We start from the raw sequence: 24,215 nt of genomic DNA, 5'->3' as shown, positions 1-24,215 counted from the left end.
TTTTTTTAAATTATTTTTAATTGTGGTAAAATATACAACATAAAATTTGCCATTTTAACTATTTTCAGTTCCACATTTCAGTGGAATTAAGTACATTCACATTGTTGTGCAACCATTATCACCATACATCTAGTATACAACATTTCTTAAAGTATTCTATTTATACTGCTTTCCTTGCCATTAAGAATATGGCCCAAATCAGTGATAAAACTTAAAATAATTAAAAAGAGCAAAAACAGATTTCTAGTCCTCCTCTTACACCTACTAAATCTGTGGAATTTCTGGGTATGGACCAAAGGATCCATATTTTTAGGGTTCTTGAGTTGCTTCTTAAGAGTAAATATGTTTAGGATGTGGCCTAAGTATGTAAGGTTGTCATGAAGTAGCTTAAGACCAAAGGTTTATCTGTATTTCCTGATAGGTATAGGTATTAGTGAATAAGACTCTTAGTAAACTATGTAGGAGAAGATTTTTGTACTGCGTGGTTTTTTTCTGTGAACTTTTCTATATAATAGCTAATTATTCACTAGCATTTTAGAGTCTGCATTTAGGAACTTAAATCTCAGAGGAATTACTTCATTTGAGTTAAAAACAAAAACAAACCCTAACATTTGGTAATAGAAATAAGCCAAAAACACAACAGGTGAACTTTATGGTGTATAAATGATATATCAATAAAACTGTATTAAAAAAAGAAAGGTTGTACTTTTGAAGAAAAATCACTGAATATGGTCTATAGTTATCAACATGATTGGTGTATGGTTGTGAAATTTTAATGAGTCATTAATGATAAATTTTATCAAACTCAAATTTGTCTTACCTACCTTGAGTGAAATAATTTTGTAAATTATATAATTGAGTTGTAAACTATAGGTGTGCCTTGGAGATATTGTGGGTTTTGTTCTCAACCGCTACAATAAAGCAAATATCATAATTAAGCAAGTCACATGAATTTTTTGGTGCCCAGTGCATATGAAAATTATGTCTAGGCCTGGCACAGAGGCTCACGCCTGTAATCCCAGCACTTTGGAAGGCCAAGGCAGGCGGATCACTTGAGGTCAGGAGTTTGAGACCAGCCTGGCCAATGTGGTGGAAAACCCTGTCTCTACTAAAAATATAAAAATTAGCCAGGCGTGGTTGCACATGCCTGTAATTCCAAGGTACTTGGGAGGCTGAGGCAGGATAATCACTTGAACCCAGGAGGCAAAGGCTGCAGTGAGTCAAGATTGTGCCACTGCACTCCAGCCTGGACAACAACACAAGACTTCATCTAAAAAAAAAAATATATATATATATGTCCATGCTATACTGTAGTACTGTAGTCCATTAAGTATGCAATAACATTTTGTCTAAAAAAGACATTGTACATACCTTAATTTTAAAATATTTTATTTCTTTTTTTTTTTTTTTTTTTTTTGAGACGAAGTCTCACTCTGTCGCCAGGCTGGAGTATAGTGGCACAATCTTGGCCCACTGCAACCTCCGCCTCCCAGGTTCAAGTGATTCTCCTGCCTCAGCCTCCCAAGTAGCTGGGACTACAGGTGCCTGCTACCATGCCTGGCTAATTTTTTGTATTTTTAGTAGAGACGGGGTTTCATCATGTTGGCCAGGATGGTCTCGATCTCTTGACCTTGTGATCCACCCACCTCGGCCTCCCAAAGTGCTGGGATTACAGGCATGAGCCACTGCGCCTGGCTTAAAATATTTTATTTCTAAAAAAAATGTTAATGATAATTTGAGCCTTCAGCATGTCATACTATTTTTGCTTCTTGAGAATCTTGCTTCCATGTTGATGGCTTCTGACTGATCAGGGTAGTGGTTGCTGAAGGTTAAGGTGGCTGTGGCAATTTCTTAAAATCTGACAACAGTGAATGAAGTTTGCCCATCAGTTTTCTCTTTCACAAAAGATTTCTCTGTAGAATGCAGTGATGTTTGACAGCATTTTACCCATGATAAAACTTTCAAAATTGGAGTCAATCCTCTGTAACTCTGTTACTGCTTTATCAACAAAGTTTATGTAATATTCAGAAATTACTTTCTTTGCCCATCTAGTACAGTGTCTCATCCACTCAAGTTTTATCATGAAATTGCAGCAGTTTGGTCACATCTTCAGGCTCCATGTGTAATTCCAGTTTTCCTGCTGTTTCCACCACATCTGCAATTATTTCCTCCACTGAAATATTGAACTCCTCAAAGTCATCCATGAGGGTTGGAATCCACTTACTGCAAACTCCTGATAATGTTGCTAATTTGCCCTCCCATCAGTCGGAAACGTTCTTAATGGCATCTAGAATGAATTATTTCCGGAAGGTTCTCAATGTACTTTGCCCATATCCGTCAGACAAATTGCTGTCTACGGCAGCTATAGCCTTTGTGTTTTTTTTTTCTTTTTTTTTGAGATGGAGTTCACTCTTGTCGCCCAGGCTGGAGTGCAATGGCATGATCTTGGCTCACTGCAACCTCCACCTCCCGGGTTCAAGCGATTCTCCTGCCTCAGCCTCTCAAGTAACTGAGATTATAGGCCTGTGTCCCCATTCCTGGCTGATTTTTGTGTTATTAGTAGAGACAGGGTTTTGCCATGTTGGCCAGGCTGGTCTCGAACTCCTGACCTCAGGTGATCCACCTGCCTCGGCCTCCCAAAGTGTTGGGATTACAGGCGTGAACCACCGTGCCCGGCTGCTATAGCCTTTCTTTTCTTTTTTCTTTTTTTTTTTTTTTTTTTTTTTTTTTTTTTTTGAGACAGAGTTTCGCTCTTGTTGCCCAGGCTGGAGTGCAATGGCACTATCTTGGCTCACCACAACCTCCGCCCCCCTGGGTTCAAGTGATTCTCCTGCCTCAGCCTCCCAAGTAGCTGGGATTACAGTCATGCACCACCACGCCCGGCTCATTTTGTAATTTTTTAGTAGAGACGGGGTTTCTCCATGTCGGTCAGGCTAGTCCTGAACTCCCGACCTCAGGTGATCCACCCGCCTCGGCCTCCCAAAGTGCTGGGATTACAGGCGTGAGCCACCGTGCCCGGCCAGCCTTTCTTAAATAATAAGGCTTGGAACTCGAAATTATTCCTTGATCCATGGGCCGCAGAATGGATGGTGTATTAGCGGGAATGAAAACAACATAAATCTCCTTTTATATCTCTATCAGAGTTCTTGGGTGGCTAGGTACACTGGCAAAGACCAGTAATATTTTGAAAGGAATTTTTCTGAGCAGCATATCTCAACCGTGGCCTTAAAATATTCACTAAACCATGCTTAAACAGATGTACTGTCATCCAGGCTTTGTTGTTTCATTGAACAAGCACAGGCAGAGTAGGAGTTTTGGAATGGTAAATGTGCATTGACTTCAACTTAAAATCGCAAGCTGCATTAGCCCCTAACGAGAGTCAGCCTGTCCTTTGAAGCTTTGAAACCACGCATTTCATAGTTGCTCTGTAGCCATCAAAGTCCTAAATGGTATCTTCTTCCAATATAAGGCTATTTCATCTACACTGAAGATTTGTTGGCCGGGCATAGTGGCTCACACCTGTAATCTCAGCACTTTGGGAGGCCAAGGTAGGTGGATCACTTGAGGCCGGGAGTTCAAAACCAGCTTGGCCAATATGGTGAAACCCCGTCTCTACTGGAAATAGAAAAATTAGCCAGGTGTGGTGGCAGGAGGAATGCTTGAACCCAGGAGGCACAAGTTGTAGTTAGCCAAGATCGTGCCACTGCACTCCAGTGTGGGTGACAGAGTGAGACTCAAAAAGAAAAAAGAAAATCTATTGCGTAATGTAGCCACCTTCATCAATGACACATTGGCTAGATCTTCTGGATAACTTGCATGTAGCTTCTATATCAGTACTTGCTGCTTCACCTTGCACTTTTCTTTCTTTCTTTTTTTTTTTTTTGAGACAGAGTCTCTCTCTGTTGCCCAGGCTAGAGTGCAGTGGCACTATCTTGGCTCACTGCAGCCTCCGCCTCATGGGTTCAAACGATTCTCCTTCTTCTGCGTTTCCTCCCTAGTAGCTAGGACTACAGGCACGCATCACCACACCCGGCTAATTTTTGTGTGTTTAGTGGAGATGGGGTTTCACCATGTTGGCCAGACTGGTCTTGAACTCCTGACCTCAAGTGATCTGTCCGCCTTGGCCTCCCAAAGTGCTGGGATTGATTATAGGAGTGAGCCACCGTGCCAGTCTACCATGCATTTTTATTTTATGGAGATGATTTCTTTGCTTAAACCTGATGAAGCAACCTCTACTAGCTTCCAACTTTTCTTCTTCAGCCTCCTTAACTCTCTCAGCCTTCGTAGAGTTAAAGAGAGTTAGGGCCATCTTCTAGATTAGACTTTGTTTTATGGGAATGTTGTGGCTGATTTGATTTCCATCCAGGCCATTAAAGCTTTCTTCACATCGACAATAAACTTGTTTTACCTTCTTATCATTCATATATTCACTGGAGTAGCACTTTAAATTTTCTTCAATAACTTTCTCTTTGCATTTACAACTTGGCTATTTGGTTCAAAAGGCCTAGCTTCAAAGCCTGTCTCAGCTTTTGACATGCCTTTCTCACTAAGCTTAATCACTTGTAACTTTTGAATTAAAGTGACAGATGTGTGAGTATTCCGTTCACTTGAACACTTACGGGTCACTGTGGGGTTATTGATGGCCTAATTTCAACATTATTGTGTCTCAGAGAATAGGGAGGCCCAAGGAAAGGGAGACAGACCGGGGAATGGCTGGCTGGTGGAACTGTCAGAATACATGTTTATTGATTAAATTCACCATCTTATATGGGCACAGTTCATGGCTCCCCAAAACAATTACAATAGTAATGTAAACAATTACTGATCAGAGATCACCATAACAGATATAATAATAATGATGAAAAAGTTTGAAATATTGTGAGAGTTACCAAAAGGTGACACAAAGACATCAAGTGAGCCCATGCTATTGGAAAAATGGTGCTGGTAGACTTGCTTTGACACAGGATTGCTACAAACCTTCAATTTGTTTAAAAAAAAAAAAAAGTAATATCTGTGCAGTACAATAAAGCAAAGTGCTGTAAATTTAGATATGCCTGTATATGAATATTATTTATTTATTTATTTATTTATTTTTGAGACGGAGTTTCGCTCTGTCACCAGGCTGGAGTGCAGTGGCTCGATCTCGGCTCACTGCAACCTCCACCTCCCGGGTTCAAGCTATTCTCCTGCCTCAGCGTCCTGAGTACCTGGGACTATAGGTGCATGCCACCACGCCCAGTTAATTTTTGTATTTTTAGTAGAGACACAGTCTCACCATGTTGGCCAGGATGGTCTCAATCTCCTGACCTTGTGATCCACCCGCCTCAGCCTCCCAACGTGCTGGGATTACAGGAGTGAGCCACTGCGCCCGGCTGAATATAATTTATTTAAACTTTTTAATTTTGACATTTTATCTAAAAATGACTGTATTTTGGGAGGCCAAGACAAGTGAATCACTTGAGGTCAGGAATTTGAGACCAGTCTGAGCAATGCAGTGAAACCCCATCTCTACAAAAAATAGAAAAATTAGATGAGCATGGTGGTGTGTGCCTGTAGACCCAAATACTTGGGAGGCTGAGGTGGGAGGATCACTTGAGCCCACGAGATGGAGGTTGCAGTTAGCTGAGATCGTGCCACTCCACTCCAGCCTGGGTGAAAGAGCGAGACCCTCCCAATAAATAAGTAAAACCAAGCAAAGTTGCATGTTCTTGTTAACTCTTCTAAATTTAGTAATTACTTTTATTCTTATATAACTTTCTGAGGAAAAGTCCTGTTCATAATTCTTTACCTTTTTTCTCCCCACAGAAATGGCAGGATATTATTAAGGAAGTCAAGTTTCTACAAAGAATAAAACATCCCAACAGTATAGAATACAAAGGCTGTTATTTACGTGAACACACAGCATGGGTTGGTATTTGTTCTCCCCTTGTTGCAATTTTAGCTGATTTTGGTTTATAATGAATTAATTCAGAATATCTCATACTGGTGGTGAAACGCATGCAAAATCACCTGAAATGTTAGTTCGTACTGAAAGAAAACAAGCAATATTTCCTAGAACTCGCAGGCAGTAAGAGATAATAGAACTTTTGCAAGTCTTACTGCAGAGATTTTTCGGAATTCTGTTGACCTTTGTATGTATGATAAAATGTCCTCTGACAGTTTTAGTAGTACCATTCAAACATTGTGAAAACAATCATGTTAATTGAGGTTGAAAGTTAGCATATATTTTCTTGACATTAATGTACTGTAATGCATTTAACCAGAAAGATCTTGGTGAAATTTGGGTGAATCCTGGTGAAATTTGAGCTGATCGTGATTTCTTGGTCAAATAATACTAAAAATAGAGAATTGTTGCACTTTATTATAAGAAGTAGAAATTAATTTTGCCCTTTTGTTACCAGGAATGGCCCCTTATTTTGAATAATTAATAAGCCACAGCTAAGTATCATTTTAGTATACTTACTGTAGATTTAGATTTGTAGTGTTTGGTGCATTTTTATCCAGTTTGTTTTGGTAATGGTAGTGGTGACTTGTAAAATTGAGGCTATGATTAAAGAAAAAGTAACATTAGATGGGTAACCTCTCTGCCTCTCAGGGTTCTCCATCCATAAAACAAGGATACTAGTAGGACCTACCTCATAAGATTATTCTGAGGATTAAGTTGGTTACTATATAAAAAATACCTGGCACATAGGAGGTGCTCTGTGTTTGCTTTCAAAGAAATAGCTGTAACCTAAGCTTTGTATAGTTTTTCCTCAGTATTTATGGGGGATTTGGTTCCGGGACACCCACCCCCAGGATACCAAATCCCTTCTATAAAATGGAGTATCTGCACATAACCTGGGCACATCCGCCTATTATTTTTTCGGTCATCTGTAGATTAGTTATAATACCACAACATGAATGCCATGTAAATAGTTGTTACATTGTATTGGCTTTTTGTTTTATTTTTATTGTTATATTGTAATTTTTTTTTTAATTTTATTTATTTTTTTTTTTTGAGACAGAGTCTCGCTCTGTCACTCAGGCTGGAGTGCATTGGCGCAATCACAGCTCACCGCAAGCTCCGCCTCCCAGGTTCATGCCATTCTCCTGCCTCAGCCTCCTGAGTAGCTGGGACTGCAGGCACCCGCCACCACACCCGGCTAATATTTTATATTTTTAGTATAAACGGGGTTTCACCGTGTGAGCCAGGATGGTCTCGATCTCCTAACCTCGTGATTTGCCTGCCTCGGCCTCCCAAAGTGCTGGGATTATAGGCATGAGCCACCTTGCCTGGCCAATTTTTTTATTTTTTCAATTATTTTTGATACATAGTTGGTTGAATCTACAAATCTAGAACACACAGATGTGAAGGGCTGACTATACATATAATTCTAGAGAACACAGTTTTCTGTCTTCTAACAATGATCAATATTGTTACTATAGGTTTGTAGTAATGGAATAGTACATTTTTAAGAAATGGTGTATTTCTTTATAATTTTAATTAGTAATTATATATGAAATACACATCTTATAGAAGTGATTATATGTTGGCATTATTAAAAGATTAATGTATCATTGGCTTGACTTTATGCATTTAACAAATCACTGAATACATAACTATTTTTTATTAAAAAATTTTAAAAATATATTATTCTGAGTAATATCTATATAACTTTTTTTAAGGTAAATGGTGACTAGAATTTTACTTCAAACTATCTTCTTGATCTACTGTGTGAACTTATTTTATCTTAAATTTATATTAAATCTTTATAATAATATATTTTAATGCTTTTATAATTTTTCCATGTAGCTTGTAATGGAATATTGTTTAGGATCTGCTTCAGATTTACTAGAAGGTAAGTTTCGTTTGATTATTTTTTAAAAAGTATTCACAGAATAAAATGATAATTTAGTTAGACATTATTTAAATGATATTAATACCAAATAATGTAAAACTTTCCAGAAAGAGCAGATCTGGTTCAGATTCTCAGCATAGTGTATGCTGTCCTTATTAAATATTATATGTTATACAGTAGCTTAAAATAGTCATGTTTTCTCTCATTGTCACTTTACAAATATTTCTCTGAATTATCTGTCATTCTGCTCCTCTTGTTCAAAACAAAGATAAGTGAGAATAAAGAGAGAACTCTGTTACTATTGTTTTTACATCACCAAATAATTATTTAATATCGTTAGCTAAGAGAAGAATTGGCTATGAACTGTACTTTAATAACTGACACAACTGCATACAAGTTATAAAGTTTAATAATCTTTATCATCTTGGAAAATAAATCTCTTCTTGCTAAGTATCAGTTTTTAAAAATTGCCCCATGTATTAGATATGTATTTTTTTAACAAAAATGTTCTGTGTATTAATTATTTTCAAATAAATTTTAAGTTCACAAAAAGCCATTACAAGAAGTGGAAATAGCAGCAATTACACATGGTGCTCTCCAGGGATTAGCCTACTTACATTCTCATACTATGATTCATAGGTAAGTGCTTTGGAAATTATCATATATTGATAAGTAAATGGCTTGTTGCATACACCAACTTTAGAATTTATTAACCCTAAAGTTTTTATTGGTTAAAGTCAAATAAAATAAGCTCATTTTTTTTAGATTTTTCATGTCCTAAAATGAACATAGTTGTATACTTTATCTCACTAGGATAATTTTTATCTTTGCCTGTATGTGCTGCTGGACCTTGTAAAAGTATGTATACTTTCTAGATTTGTGGTAGAAATTTTGCTGTAGAATCATTTAATTTGCAAACTGGAATGGGCATTAGAGAATCATACAGTTTTTCTTTCTCATTTTACAGGTAAAATCACTGATGTCTCAATTTGTGACTAATTTCCTAAAGGTTGCAAAGCTCAGTAGATAGAGCTAGAACTAAATCTAGATCTTTTGTCTTCTTGGTAACTGATAATGACATATTTATTCCATTGATTCTATGACATGGACCAATAAAAGCTGCTTAAGGCTAGGCGAGGTGGCTCACACCTGTAATCCCAGCACTTTGAGAGGCCTAGGCAGGTGGATCACTTGAGGTCAGGAGTTCGAGACCAGCCTGGCCAACCAATATGGTAAAACCTCGTCTCCACTGAAAATATGAAAATTAGCTGGGCTTTGTTGTGGGCATCTGTAATCCCAGCTACTCGTGAGGCTGAGAGAAGAGAATCGCTTGAGCCCAGGAGGCGGAGGTTGCAGTGAGCTGAGATTGTGCCACTGTACACACTGTACACTGTGCCACTGTACAGCCTGGGTGACAGAGTGAAACTCTGTCTCAAAAAAAAAAACAGAAGCTGCTTAAGACTCTTTATGCTTTTAAGCTGTGGTCCTTGATAATCCTTGATAATGGATAGTAACTTTGAAGTTAAAACATTTTATAATGTATTTTTGGCACTGGTATTGGTTCTAGCTGTTTTAGAAGAAAGTTAGCATTTTCTTATTACATATATGAACCAGGCAGTACATTTTAAGCTATATAATAGAGTCATTGTGAGTTAATGGATTATCATTTTTTAACATGAGGATAAGATCTGAGAGATACCCACAAGCTAGTAAATAAGTGAGTGCCATAGTTGGAATTTCAACCTAAGTTTTTCTCAAATTTAAGATACCTCTCCATTTAAAAAAATCAAATGGAGGAAAAATAGATTCACTTCGTGTTATGCTCTAAAATATTATAGTAAGAATTAACAAGGGCTTGGAAATTCAGCACTTTAATTTCTATTTTAATTTTTGAATGATTAAATATATATTATAATGCTAATTAGATGGACAGACTTATTATATAAATACCTGTTTTCTTAGTTTATATAGACAGTATGTTTGCTGTTTCAGAAAAGTAAATTTGGGATCAATGATACTACATTATCCATATATTTCAGTTTTTATTTTATATTTAGGAAAACTATGCTGATGTTTGGAAATGATACGAATACATCTTTATTTACTTTGAATAAGTCTTTTAAAAAGTTTGGAGAATAAGGTTCTTTTATATTTTCTTTTTTGTTTTTACGTTAAGTATGGATGCTCAGAAATCTTACGTATGACGAAGAGGTTGTTTGCTAATTGCAATATATTTTAAAAACCATTGTTTCTACCAATAAACAGAAACTAAAATATAAACTATGCTCCAATGAACTAATTTTCTTTTTTTTTACTGCTGTTTGTCTTCTCTTTTAGAAAATTATTACTATGTGTTTATTTGAATTCTGTAGTTTTTTGTTTTCTAATTTGAATATTAATTCTCATTATCCCAATTGTGAGATTACCCCAGCACTTAATTATTTTGATTTCTCCTTCTCTATCCTATGAATTCTTGTTTTATTTTTATCATTTTAAACATAATCTAATGAGGGAAAAGTTAAGTAATTTTCTGTATTCCCTAAACCTAGAGATATCAAAGCAGGAAATATCCTTCTGACAGAACCAGGCCAGGTGAAACTTGCTGACTTTGGATCTGCTTCCATGGCATCACCTGCCAATTCCTTTGTGGGAACGCCATATTGGTAAGAATAGTTAAAGCAGTCAGCAGCCGTTTTAAGTGTCTGTCTATGTTTAACATGAAATACAAATGAAGTGTAAGGTAAAGTACTGTCAGGAATGTTAAAGTTGGCCAGGTGCAATGGCTTACACCTGTAATCCCAGAACTTTGGGAGGCCAAGGCAGACAGATCACTTGAGGTCAGGAGTTTGAGACCAGCCTGGCCAACATGGTGAAACCCCATCTCTACCAAAAAATACAAAAATTAGCCAGGCGTGGTGGTGCACGCCTGTAGTCCCAGCTACTTGAGAGGCTGAGGTGGGAGAATCACTTGAACACAGGAGGCAGAGGTTGCAGTGAGCCAAGATTGTGCCACTGTACTCCAGCCTGGGCAACAGAGTGAGACCCTGTCTCTCAAAAAAAAAAAAAAGAAAAGATTAAAATTTTTAAAAAAGAATGTAGGACACTAACTGAAGACTTGAATTAGTGATTAGTGCTTCATTTACAAATAAGATGCCCATAAGATTGATAATTGTGTGATTGAGTTGTAAGCTGCCCTAGCCACTTTTATCATGGAGCACCATTTTTATTTGAAAGAAAGACACAAACAAACTATGATTATTCAGTCTTGGTTATTGTGGCAGATAATTTTCTTTAATAAATGACATGAGCTTATAACTTCAAGGAAAACAACTGACAATACTTGTTGCCAGTAGTAAAATTCAATCTTTTAAGCAAAAATTAGACTTTTTTTTTTTTTGAGACGGAGTCTTGCTCTCTCGCCCAGGTTGGAGTGCAGTGGTGTGATCTCGGCTCACTGCAACCTCCGCCTCTTAGGTTCAAGCGATTCTCCTGCCTCAGCCTCCTGAGTAGCTGGGATTACAGACAGCAGCCACCACGCCCAGCTAATTTTTGTATTTTTAGTAGAGATGGGGTTTCACCATGTTTCTCAGGCTTCGGGAACTTCTGACCTCGTGATCTGTCCGCCTTAGCCTCCCAAAGTGCTGGGATTACAGGTGTGAACCACTGCGCCTGGCCAAAAAATAGACTTTTGTAGTGGGATCCTGAGACCAAAATATTTGAGAACCACTGGCCTAAAGGATATGAAATATTATAATCTGCAAACTTGAGCAGAGGCAGAATATAATTCTGCCTTGGGAGCCTCTTTCTTTTGGGGTGGCTGTTACATGATAATGACGGATAGTGAGAATAAATCTCACACTATAGGCCAGGTGCGGTGGCTCACACCTGTAATCCCAGCACTTTGGGAGGCCAAGGCGGGCGGATCACCAGGTCAGGAGATCGAGACCATCCTGGCTAACATGGTGAAACTCCGTCTCTACTAAAAAATACAAAAAATTAGCCGGGTGTGCTGGCAGGCACCCGTAGTCCCAGCTACTCGGGAGGCTGAGGCAGGAGAATGGCGTGAACCCGGGAGGTGGAGCTTGCAGTGAGCCGAGATGGCGCCACTGCACTCCAGCCTGGGTGACAGAGCGAGACTCCATCTCAGAAAAATAAATAAATAAATCTCACACTATATATGCATTGCTAAATATTTACCTCACAACCTGTAATGCACTTAGTTCCCGTTATAAAAATTCTTATGTCCAGATATATTGGCTAGAATTCAAACCCGTGATCTCCATGTAGATGACAGTTACATTCTCAAAGAATAGTATACTTTTTAAAAAAAAATCTGTAATTTAAATGAACGTTTTGTTCTAGGATGGCCCCAGAAGTAATTTTAGCCATGGATGAAGGACAATATGATGGTAAAGTAGATGTGTGGTCTCTTGGAATAACATGTATTGAACTAGGTAAGCATTGTTCTTCATTACTATGGATTAAGTTTTGATCAATGTTTTACCTCAATTTCTGTACCAATCTATAAAAATTATAGATTTTTATCTTAAATGTCACTTTATAAGGGGGGGCAATACATTTATTAAGGTTTTCACTTTGGTAAGTTTTATTTATATTAGAGTTACCTATATTATATTTGCTCTGTTCCATTATATCTAAAATAATTTTCCTCTGTGGTTTTAAGTTTGAGGAATCTATGTCTAACATTAATGAGTATTTGTTAAACACCTAGAATATGTTTATGATTACCAGATTTACCAGCTATAGAAGATCTGTAAGGCATTCATAACTAGCTGGGGTAGTTACTACTTTTTTTTTTAATTTTTAATTAGGGATGAAATTAGATGTCAGACTGTCATATCTACGTACCACTTTGTAACAGTTTGATTATATATATATATATATATATATATTTTTTTTTTTTTTTTTTTTTTAGACGGTAAGGCTGACTTTATTCAACAGGGGCCATGATCCATAGGTATATGGATCACTGTAGCAGGGTCTTGCAATGAGAGAGAGAGATTGGACTCAATTTCCTGTAGCAGTTTGATTTTAAGCACACATTTTGTTAAGTTGCTCATAAATGGAACTGTGCTAAAAACAGTGGACCATCATAACTTATGTGAGCCAATAAACTGTCACTGTAATTGAAGATGCTGGCCATCTTCTTGCTCTGGATTTCCCAACAGAGGTCTACCAGTCCAATAGTCTTTTCCTTTTTATCTTCTTATAAGAGCATTGCATTAAATTTTACTTTTTTATTTATTTTTGAGACATGATCTTGCTCTGTCACCCAGGCTGGGGTACAGTGGTGCAATCTCAGCTCACTCTAACCTCTGCTTCCTGGGATCAAGCAATCCTCCCACCTCAGCCTCCCACATAGCTGGGACTGCAGGCATACACCACCACACCAGGCTAATTTTTATATTTTTAGCAGAGACAGGGTTTTGCCATGTTGCCCAGGCTGGTTTTGAACTCCTGGGCTCAAACTGTCCTCCTGCCTCAGCCTCCCACAGTGGGGGGGATTTCAAGCATGAGCCACAGCACTTATCTAAACCATTCTAAATGGAGTGACTAAGGATGGAAAATAATACATTAAAAGTAAAATCTATTGGTAATTTTGATTAATCATTATCTACTCGAGTTTGTCAGTAGTTTTCTAAAATAAATATAGGGAAAATGAGGTAAAATGAAGGTAAAATCTTGCTTATTATTGCACAGTAGATTAAAGTTACGATTTCTATTACAACCAGACTACCTTGCAGTCCAGTTTTTTTTCCCTAAAATGTAATCTTTAAGTATTTTCACTTTTATTGGAATTCCTCTGTTAACTACTCCCTTCAAGCTCCACATCCTGCTGTTTGTTTTATAGTTTAACAACATCAACAAACAGAGATTTGGAGATTACCATGTCATACTTGTGATTTCTTTGTCTTAATTTGAAGTTTGCAAAACTATTTCTTCCATTTGAAAGTACCTTTAGGTGTCCTAAACTCTAATCTCTATTCTTTTACCTATGATTCTTTTTCCTACCCATAGATCCTAATTAATTTCTTAAGAAGCCTGGGTATACATGTAGAGAAGCTGGTTAATGTACTCTTTGCCCATGGGGTCCTTTTACATTCTTAATGCTGGCTGATGCATACATGTGCCCCTCAGTGATAGTGAAATTGCATTAATGGACCTATTAGATTTCATTGATATATTTTAAGATTTATTTGATTAGAAGATATTTGTTGGCTCATTGTTGTGCTTAGAACAAAATCTACCTAAACTTTGTAGTTTTTGTGAAATGGCTTCTTCTTTCTAGCTTCTTTTTATTCTACTTCATAAAAGAGTTCCTTCACAATAGAAGTTTTTATACTTAAAGCAACTTTAGATGTGACTGCCTTTAAATAATTTTACATGGGAGAAATATTTGAAATAATTTCTTAGAATTTTAGGCATTCATTTAGTATCTTCACTTTTGTAATCTTTCATAATAACTTTAAACATTTTACTTATAAATGTTTTGAATATTTTGAAGTGCTAAGTCAGGAACTATATTTTAAGCCTGATTATGGTTCTAGGTGAAAGGTCTAAAGTAGCACAGGCCAGGAAAACTTTCTGCAATGAAGGAAGTGTTCTGTAGCTATGGCTTTTCAGCTAAAGGAGTGAATTTTCTAAAATTTTATTTAAATACGTTTGCATTTAAATAGTCACATGTGGCTAGTTAGCTACCCTTTTAGATAACGCAGGTCTAGAGGTATGATTTTCGTTTTTTTTTCTTTTCTTTCTTTTTTTGCAGGGTGGGAGGGAGACAGAGTCTCACTCTGTTGTCCAGGCTGGAGTGTAGTGGCACAATCTTGGCTCACTGCAACCTCCACCTCCTGGGTTCAAGGGATTCTCCTGCCTGAGCCTCCCAAGTAGCTGGGACTACAGGCACCTGCCACCAGCCTAGCTAATTTTTTTATTTTTAGTAGAGGTAGGTTTTCACCATGTTGGCCAGGCTGGTCTCCAACTCCTCACTTCAGGTGATCCACCCACCTCAGCCTCCCAAAGTGCTGGGTTTACGGATGTGAGGTATGATTCTCAGTGCAAATCCGAGTCAGTCTTGGGACACATATTTATTATAATATGCTTTTCTACTTTGGAAGAGTTAAGGATAGCAAATTAAAGCAAACTATTTTCTTACAGTATAGGTAATAGAAAAAATTTATATCAATTTTACCATTGATAAACATAGTTGTGAATAGATATGACTGTTCCTTGCTTTAGTGTCACAAAGGTTGAAATTACTTGGTTATGTCTTAATACCAACAAATCTTATAATACATAATATTTCATGAGTGGGTTTGTTTACATGTTTCTTTATAGTTAATCTGATGAAAATTCTTTTTTTTTTTTTTTTTTTTTTTTTTTGAGACGGAGTCTCACTCTATCGCCCAGGCTAGAGTGCAGTGGCGCGATCTCGGCTCACTGCAAGCTCCGCCTCCCGGGTTCACGCCATTCTCCTGCCTCAGCCTCTCCGAGTAGCTGGGACTACAGGCGCCCGCCACCGCGCCCGGCTAATTTTTTGTATTTTTAGTAGAGACGGGGTTTCACCGTGGTCTCGATCTCCTGACCTCGTGATCCGCCCGCCTCGGCCTCCCAAAGTGCTGGGATTACAAGCGTGAGCCACCGCGCCCGGCCGAAAATTCTTAGTTTGTTGTTATTCAAGCTGCATGATTATATAATCTTTATAAAAATATAATTTACCATTTTTAATTACATAAATATATGTTTAGGGTATAAAATTATAGAAATACAAAATTAGTGAAAAGAAAATAAATTATGCATAGTTCTACTCTCAGCTGGATACAGTGGCTTACATCTGTAATCCTAGCACTTTGGGAGGCCAAGGCAGAAGGATTGCTTAAAGCCAGGAGTTTGAGACCAGCCTGGGCAGCATAGCAAGACCTTGTCTCTACCAAAAACAAGACAAATTAGCTGGGCATGGTAGCCTCACACCTGTAGTCCCAGCTACTTGGGAGGCTGAGGTGGGAGGACCCCCCTTTAGCCCAGGAGTTTGAGGCTGCAGTGAGCTGTAATTACGCTGCTACACTTCAGCCTGGGTGACAGAGTGAGACCCTTTCTAAACAAACAAATTAATTAAAATAAAACAGGAAACAAAAGTACACATAGTCATTTTTCCCATTGAGAGGAATAAATGAAAATAGTAAAATTTGAACCCATTTATCTCGCCCTTTGGTGATTACTCTTCTGTATAAGTATATATAATTTGAACTCTTTCTCTGAAAATTTTATTGTTGGACATTGTTTCTGAGATTTACTTTCTAGACCGTTCAGTTTTTCTATCTCAGTTTCATCTAATTTCCTCATGAGTTTTGGAGGTATTAATTTTACACAAGCAATCCAAATTTATGGGTAGAGACATTTTAGAAACATGCACAAAATAATAAGAAATAGTATCTCTAACTTAAAATAAATTTGGTTTAAAATTAAGTGGTGGCTTATGCCTCTAATTGCAGCACTTTAGTAGGCCAAGGTGGGAAGATCACTTGGGCCCAGGAGTTGGAGACCAGCCTGGGCAGTATGGAGAAACCCCGTCTCTACAAAAAATACAAAAAAATTAATTTGGCACGGTGGCATGCACCTATAGTCCCAGCTGCTTGGGGGCTGAGGTGAGAGGATCACTTGAGCCCAGGAGGTCAAGGTTGCAGTGAGCTAAGATTGCGCCACTGCACTCCAGCCTGGGTGATAGACCAAGACTTTATCTCAAAAAAAGAAAAAAAGTTTAGTAGTAGCTTATAAAAATTTGAGATAAAATATATTTGGCCGGGTGCAGTGGCTTATGCCTGGAATCCCAGCACTTTGGGAGGCCAAGGCTGGCAAATCACTTGAGGTCAGGAGTTTTAGACCAGCCTGGCCAACATAGTGAAACCTCATCTATACTAAAACCGCAAAAATTAGCTGGGCGTGGCAGCGCATCCCGGTAATCCCAGCTACTTGGGAGACTGAGGCAGGAGAATCTCTTGAACTGGGGAGGCGGAGGCCGCAGTGAGCTGAGATCGTGCCACTTCACATTGATCTGGGTGACAGAGTGAGATCTGACTCAAGAAAAAAAACGTTATTTGAATTTATGAGAGTCTAACACATTGTAAATTTGGTGAATCTCTTCTGTGATTTTTAGCCAAGTTTAATGTTCTTTGATAAAATTGAGAGATTTTTAATTTAATAGTGAATGACAAAATTAAAAAGATATGTTCTAGTTTGATACAGGTTTGATATATTGATGGTATACCATTTAAAAGGCTTAGTGACCAAGAGGTGAAGTGGAATGGGGATTCAGAATTTGAACAGAGAAAGGAGGGCATCTGCTTAAGGAGAGAGAAGATGGTCACAAAGATGGGATATTGGTTACATAGGAGGAATTTATCAGATAGAAAAATATATTAAAGGCCAGTTGTGGTGGCTCATGCCTGTAATCCCAGCACTTTGGGAGGCCAAGGTGGGCAGATCACCTGAGGTCAGGAGTTCAAGACCAGCCTGGTCAACATGGTGAAACCCCGTCTCTACTAAAAAACAAAAATTAACCGGGCATGGTGGTCCATGCCTGTAGTCCCAGCTCAGGAGGCTGAGTCAGGAGAATTGCTTGAACCTGGGAGGCACAGGTTGCAGTGAGCCGAGATTGTGCCACTGCACTCCAGCCTGGGCAACAGAGCAAGACTCCATCTCCCAAAAAAAAAAAAAAGTGTTAAGGATAATGAGAGCAGGGTTTCTTTCATTGTCAGAGGACTTTACAAATATGGAAAGAGAAAGCTAGAAATAAACATTATGGTGTTGGATTGGAATTTGAGATATTGTAGTAAATTTATTGTTTTCAAATATAAGTATTTTATATACATCATATATTTGTACACATAGGTGTATAAATGTATTATGGACATGTATATATTCCAAACTCTGTTCATTGAGCGTGTCTGAGAGCAGTGACACCCCAGTAGCAGTAAGTACACCTAGCACAACAGCCCCTTGGAGAAATGATTGATCCAGGGTCTGGGCTAGAGAAAGCACAAGATGAAGCTAGGACATCTTAGTGTACCAGAAAGCAAGAAAGTAACCAAATAATAATGGGGCCATGTCCAAAAGACACAAGCCAGCTTAAAAAGATTTCTACTGTTCAAATATGGGATAATTTGAACATCAAAATAAAGGATATAACTTATTAAATAAAATAAAAATCTATGACTCCATACAATAAATAAATGAAAGAATAAAGTTGAAAGTTTCATGAGAAGCAGAATATTTATGTAGATTCAGACTACCATCTTACAAAATGCTTATTAATTACAAAGGAGGAAAGAGAAACTTTATCATGAAGAAGACTGGCAGACATGGGCCTTAACCAAGTGATCAAAGTGAATACCATCAGTAACAGAACTTCTCAAAATCATGTGCTGCCTCATAGGATATAAATTATAGCATTACCTCTGTGATACTCCTGCCAAAGGTATTTAGCCTAACTCTAATAATAGGAAATGTCAGAAAACCTCAAACTGAGGAACATTCAAGAGTCCTGTATATCTCAGTATCTTCAGAGGATTGGTTTCAGAACCCCCTCAGATAACAAAATGTGCAGATGCTTAAGTCTCCTATAAAACGGTGTAGTTTTTGCATATAACCTATGCATATCCTGCCATATATTTTGAATAATCTCTAGATTACTTATAATACCTAATACAATATAAATGCCATGTAAGTAGCTGTCTTAAAAATTTGTGTTTTTGGCTGGGCGCAGTGGCTCACACCTGTAATCCCAGCACTTTGGGAGGCTAAGACGGGCGGATCACCCAAGGTTGGGAGTTTGAGACCAGCCTGATCAACGTGGAGAAACCCTGTCTCTACTAAAAATACAAAATTAACCAGGCATGGCAGCACACTCCTGTAATCCCAGGTTCTCGGGAGGCTGAGACAGGAGAGAATCGGGAGGCTGAGACAGGAGAGAATCGCTTGAATCGGGGAGGCAGAGGTAGTGGTGAGCCAAGATCGTGCCATTGCACTCCAGGCTGGGCAACAAGAGTGAAACCACATCTCAAAAAAAAAAAAAAAATTGTTAATTTTTTAATTGTTAAAAAATTTTTGTTGGTTTTTTTTTTTTTGCGCCAAATATTTTCAGTCTATAGTTGAAATATTTCAGTTGGTTGGTTCAGTCTGTGGACGCAGAACCTACAGATACAGAAGGGCGACCATACTTCAATTTGTCAAAGTCGTGACTTCAACTTTTACCTTAAAAACTGAAACAAAGAGCAAATTAAACACAAAATAAGCGGAAGGTAGAGGATAATAAAGATCAAAGCAGAAATCAGTTGAATAGAGAACTGAAAAACAATAGAGAAAATCAGTGAAACCAAAAACTAGTACTCCGAGATCAATAAAATTGTTAAACCTCTAGCCAGACTAATCACAAAGAAAATGAGAGAAGACACAAATTTCCAATATCAGGAGTAAGAGATTATAATCACTATAGATTTTACAGATATTAAAAGAGTAATGGGGAAATATGAACAATTTTATGTCAGTAAGTTTGACAACTTGGATAAAATAAATTCCTTGAAGACTGCCAATACTTAAAGCTCATTATTGCTACACAGGATATTATTGGGACATTTGAATGAAACTCGAATGTAGTTTGGGGATTAGATGGTAGTCTTATATCACTATTAAATGGCCTGATTTAATGGCTGTATTATGGTTCTTTAGGAAAATGTTCTTCTTTATAGGAAATATACACTCAAGTATATATTAAGGATGGTGAGGCTTCAGGTCAGCAATTTATTCTCAATTGATTCACTTAAAAAAGTTCTTGGAGGCTGGGTGCAGTGGCTCACACCTATAATCCCAGCACTTTGGGAGGCCGAGTTGGGAGGATCACTTGAGCTCAAGAGTTCAAGACCATCTTGGGCAACATGGTGAAACCCCGTCTCTACAGAAAATACAAAACTTAATTGGGCATGGTGGTGCACACCTATGGTCCCAGCTACTCGGGAGGCTGAGGTGGGAGGATTGCTTGAGCACGGGAGGTCAAGGCTGTAGTGAGCCGAGATTGTGCCACTGCACTCCAGCCTGGGTGACAGAGCGAGACCCTATCTCAGAAAAAAAAAAAAACAGAAAAGAGAAAAAAAAGCTCTTTGAACTCTATTTGCAATTTTTTGTGTAAGTTTAAGGTTGTTTCAAAATAAAATCATTTTAAAAAAAGAAAAAGAAAAACATGCCCAGGACTTGAGTACCCCTGGAACCTATTTTAACAGGAATGTTTCCTTTCTTTTACAGCGGAAAGGAAGCCTCCTTTATTTAATATGAATGCAATGAGTGCCTTATATCACATAGCCCAAAATGAATCCCCTACACTACAGTCTAATGAATGGTGAGTATTGTTAATATATATATTGCTCAATGTTGAATAAATGAAATGCTTTTTCATAATCTGTTATCAAAGTCATTTAATTTCAATTAGGTAAAATGTATCACCTTATAAGATATTAAAATAGATGTATTTTACCCTTTTAAATATATTTATTCTTTATCATGTTTCCATTTCATAGCATACGTATAACTGAGTTCAGAAAAGGATGGATGATGTCACATGAGTGCAAAAAGTATTCATTTTATAAGAATTTGTATTTTACTTTAAATTTAGGAATACCTAATGCTAATTAAATAATAAATAGCCTTTAAGCATTAATATTTTATAACTAAAATATATCTATTATTACAACCTATAGTGATACTTGATTGGAGGATGGTTTATAATTTATATGATATAGGCCAGGCGCGGTGGCTCACGCCTGTAATCCCAGCACTTTGGGAGGCCGAGACGGGCAGATCACGAGGTCAGGAGATCGAGACCATCCTGGCTAACACTGTGAAACCCCGTCTCTACTAAAAATACAGAAAAAATTAGCCGGGCGCGGTGGCAGGCGCCTGTAGTCCCAGCTACTCGGGAGGCTGAGGCAGGAGAATGGCGTGAACCCGGGAGGCGGAGCTTGCAGTGAGCCGAGATCGCGCCACTGCACTCCAGCCTGGGCAACAGAGCAAGACTCCGCCTCAAAAAAAAAAAAAAATTCATATGATATAAAAATATAAGTAAAATGATTTGACTTTATCAAAATTACCGGGTAATTAAAATTTTGGGATCACTCTACTTATAATATTTGTTACTCAGTTTTGTCTGATATTCCTTCTAGGACTTCCTTGATTTGATAAAATTTAGTTCATTCATATAAAGAGGTTTACGGACAACTGATTGACAATTTTAGAAAACTAGGATTTTTGTCAACAGTATAAAACTGTAGTAGAAAATTAACTCCTCAGGTGTACCTAGCATTCGATAAATTCTAGGGGGATATCTAGCATATTTAATAAATATTTTGAAATTCACAGATATATAAATTAGGGGTACTTAATTATTTAAAGAGTACATAATTATGGCACATTCATATAAGTTTTTGCCACTTAAGAATTTGCCATATAACTCTACTAAACTAATAATACTAAAACTCTGTGCCAAAAGATTCTTTCTATATAACTCTACTTTGTGTTTAGAATTATATAGAACAAATCTTTTGACACTGAGTTTATTGTTATGGTATGGTTTAGTACATTTTGTGCTGCTGTAACAGAGTATCAGAGGCTGGGTAATTTATGAAGAACAGAAATTTATTCCTCACTTTCTGGAGGCTGGGAAGTCCAGGACCAAGGCACTGGCAGGTTAGGACCTGGTCCTCCTGCTTACAAGATAGTGCCTTTAACTCGCATCCTTTGGAGGGGAGAAGCATTGTGTCCTCACATGGCAGAGAGCAAGAGAGAGAGAACCCTCTCCCACAAGCCCTTTTTATAGCAGAATTAATCCATTCATGACCTGAACAACTCCCATTAGGCCCCACCTCCCAACACTGTTGCACTGGAGATTAAGTTTCAACATCAGTTTTGGAGAAACAAAAACATTAAAACCATAGTTGATACATATAAGTAATAAATATATTGAACACAGACTGTCTTTACACTGTGTTTGAGACTTGGGGATTTATAAAAGAATTCTTGCCTACGAGGAACTTAAAATCTTATTTGAATACTGGAGACAAACATTGATGGAGTAATTATTTACTGCCTTACTGAACTCTTGTCAATAACACTATATAATAATGTATTACGGACTTCTGACATTTTTAAAAATATCTTAATTGGTTTTCTAGGTTTAATGGAAGTCTTATCCATTTGCTTAGGGGCACCAAATACTCAGGTATAAAAACACTCTCTCCAGAGCAGATGGAGTGATATTCTGAAACATCCTATATAGAAGACGATCCAAGGGGCAAATAAGAAAGAGCTTATTATAAGAAAGAGCTTATTATAAGAAAGGCTTAGCAAAAAGGAAAAAAAAGGGAAATAGAAAGGAATGTTATCTTGGGTTTGAATGCAAAAAAAAAAAAAGTAGATAGGCTTCCCTCATTTTGCCTCAATATAGTAATATGAGTTGTGATATTTAAATATGTAGGAGCAGGATTTTAAAGTAATCTGTGTGAATTTATCTTTGGAAAATGGTGAACATTCATTGGTTGCTTTAGATAGATCTTCATAGACTTATATGAAACTATATAGTCTCTGCTTTTTTTTAATCATTCCCTTTCCATTTCCCCTCCCACCAATAGGCACGTGCCTTGATTTGTGGATGTATTTTTAAAGGAAATAGCAATGTGTTCACTTGATACTTTCCTTTACAATAGGTCTGATTATTTTCGAAACTTTGTAGATTCTTGCCTCCAGAAAATCCCTCAAGATCGACCTACGTCAGAGGAACTTTTAAAGGTCAGTTCTATTATAGTTTATTTGTTTATTTTATTTTAAGACAAGGCCTCACTTTGTCACCCAGGCTGGAGTGCAGTGGCACAATCACGTCTCCTGCAGCCTTGACCTCCCAGGCTCAAGCGATCCTCCCACCTCAGCCTCCCAAGTAGCCAGGACTACAGACACATGCCACTAAACCCGGCTAATTTTTGTATTTTTGTTAGAAGTAGGGCTTTGCCACATTGCCCAGGCTGATATCGAACTCCTGGGCTCAAGCGATCCACCTGCCTCAGCTTCTCAAGGGCTTGGATTACAGGCGTGAGCCACCAGTTCCATTATACTTGAAATTTATTCTTACTCCTAAGAAATGATTGTAAAGAATGTGTTTTATTATTTGACTCTGAATTAGTATTAAGTATACTAGTTTTTAATAAAATACTAGTTTTTTATACTGTTGTTTCTGATAACTTTTCTTGATACTAAATTTTTGTATTTCATTTTTCAAATTGATTAGCTGCTCTTACCGTGTCTAAATAGAATATATAGTTAAGTATTCAAATAACTCAATATGTGCAAGAATATAATCATGAGTTATAAATTTTAATTCATGTGGAACAATGTCTTATTTCAAAGTTGATAAAACATACTTTAGCCGGGCGCGGTGGCTCACACCTGTAATCCCAGCACTTTGGGAGGCTGAGGCAGGCGGATCATGAGGTCAAGAGTTCGAGACCATCCTGGCCAACATGGTGAAACCCCCGTCTCTACTGACAATACAAAAACTAGCTGGGCGTGGTGGCACACGCCTGTAGTCCCAGCTACTCAGGAGGCTGAGGCAAGAGAATCGCTTGAACCCGGGAGGCAGAGGTAGTGGTGAGCCACGATTGCACCATTGCACTCCAGCCTGGGCAACAAGGGTGAAACCCCTTCTCCAAAAAAAAATAAATACATATAAGGTTTTATGTTTTTGGATAAAACGATATTGTAAATAGTAGGCCGGACACAGTGGCCCACGCCTGTAACCCCAGCTCTTTGGGAGGCCGAGGCGGGCGGATCAGTTGAGGTCAGCAGTTTGAGACCAGCCTGGCCAAAATGGTGAAACCCTGTCTTTACTAATAATATAAAAATTAGCCGGGTATGGTGGTGGATTCGTGTAGTCCCAAATACTCAGGAGGTGGAGGCACAAAAATCGCTTGAACCCCAGGAGGTGGAGGTTGCAATGAGCCAAGATCACGCCACTGTACTCTAGCCTGGGCGATAGAGTGAGACTGTGTCTCCAAAAAAAAGAAAGAAAGAAGAAGACAATATTGTAAATAGTGGTACACATCAAACTAAAGAAAAAGGAAGAATGGCCGGGCGCGGTGGCTCACTCCTGTAATCCCAGCACTTTGGGAGGCTGAGGCGGGTGGATCACCTGAGGTTGGGAGTTCGAGATCAGCCTGACCAACATGGAGAAACCCTGTTTCTATACTAAAAATAGAAAATTAGCCGGACGTGGGGGCACATGCCTGTAATCCCAGCTACTCAGGAGGCTGAAGCGGGAGAATC

General features: G+C 38.0%; 1 protein-coding gene across 2 annotated transcripts in view; it reads left to right on the top strand.

Moving 5' to 3' along the window:
* TAOK1 (TAO kinase 1) overlaps nucleotides 1-24,215 on the top strand; it is a 169,195-nt gene that overhangs the window by 86,239 nt on the left and 58,741 nt on the right. Inside the window, exons 4-10 of one of the 2 annotated variants that reach the window (XM_055257474.2) lie at nucleotides 5,806-5,907; nucleotides 7,796-7,841; nucleotides 8,384-8,480; nucleotides 10,391-10,504; nucleotides 12,204-12,295; nucleotides 20,154-20,247; nucleotides 22,607-22,688. In XM_055257474.2, the coding sequence (XP_055113449.1) occupies nucleotides 5,806-5,907; nucleotides 7,796-7,841; nucleotides 8,384-8,480; nucleotides 10,391-10,504; nucleotides 12,204-12,295; nucleotides 20,154-20,247; nucleotides 22,607-22,688 (627 nt within the window). Of the gene's footprint in view, nucleotides 1-5,805; nucleotides 5,908-7,795; nucleotides 7,842-8,383; nucleotides 8,481-10,390; nucleotides 10,505-12,203; nucleotides 12,296-20,153; nucleotides 20,248-22,606; nucleotides 22,689-24,215 lie in introns of those variants that run through there. The other variant, XM_055257475.2, reaches the window with a different exon arrangement.

Source organism: Symphalangus syndactylus, chromosome 20 (assembly GCF_028878055.3).
Source record: "Symphalangus syndactylus isolate Jambi chromosome 20, NHGRI_mSymSyn1-v2.1_pri, whole genome shotgun sequence".
NCBI lineage: Eukaryota > Metazoa > Chordata > Mammalia > Primates > Hylobatidae > Symphalangus > Symphalangus syndactylus.
Note: the sequence above shows the minus strand (reverse complement) of the source record. Positions and strands in the feature narration are given on the sequence as shown.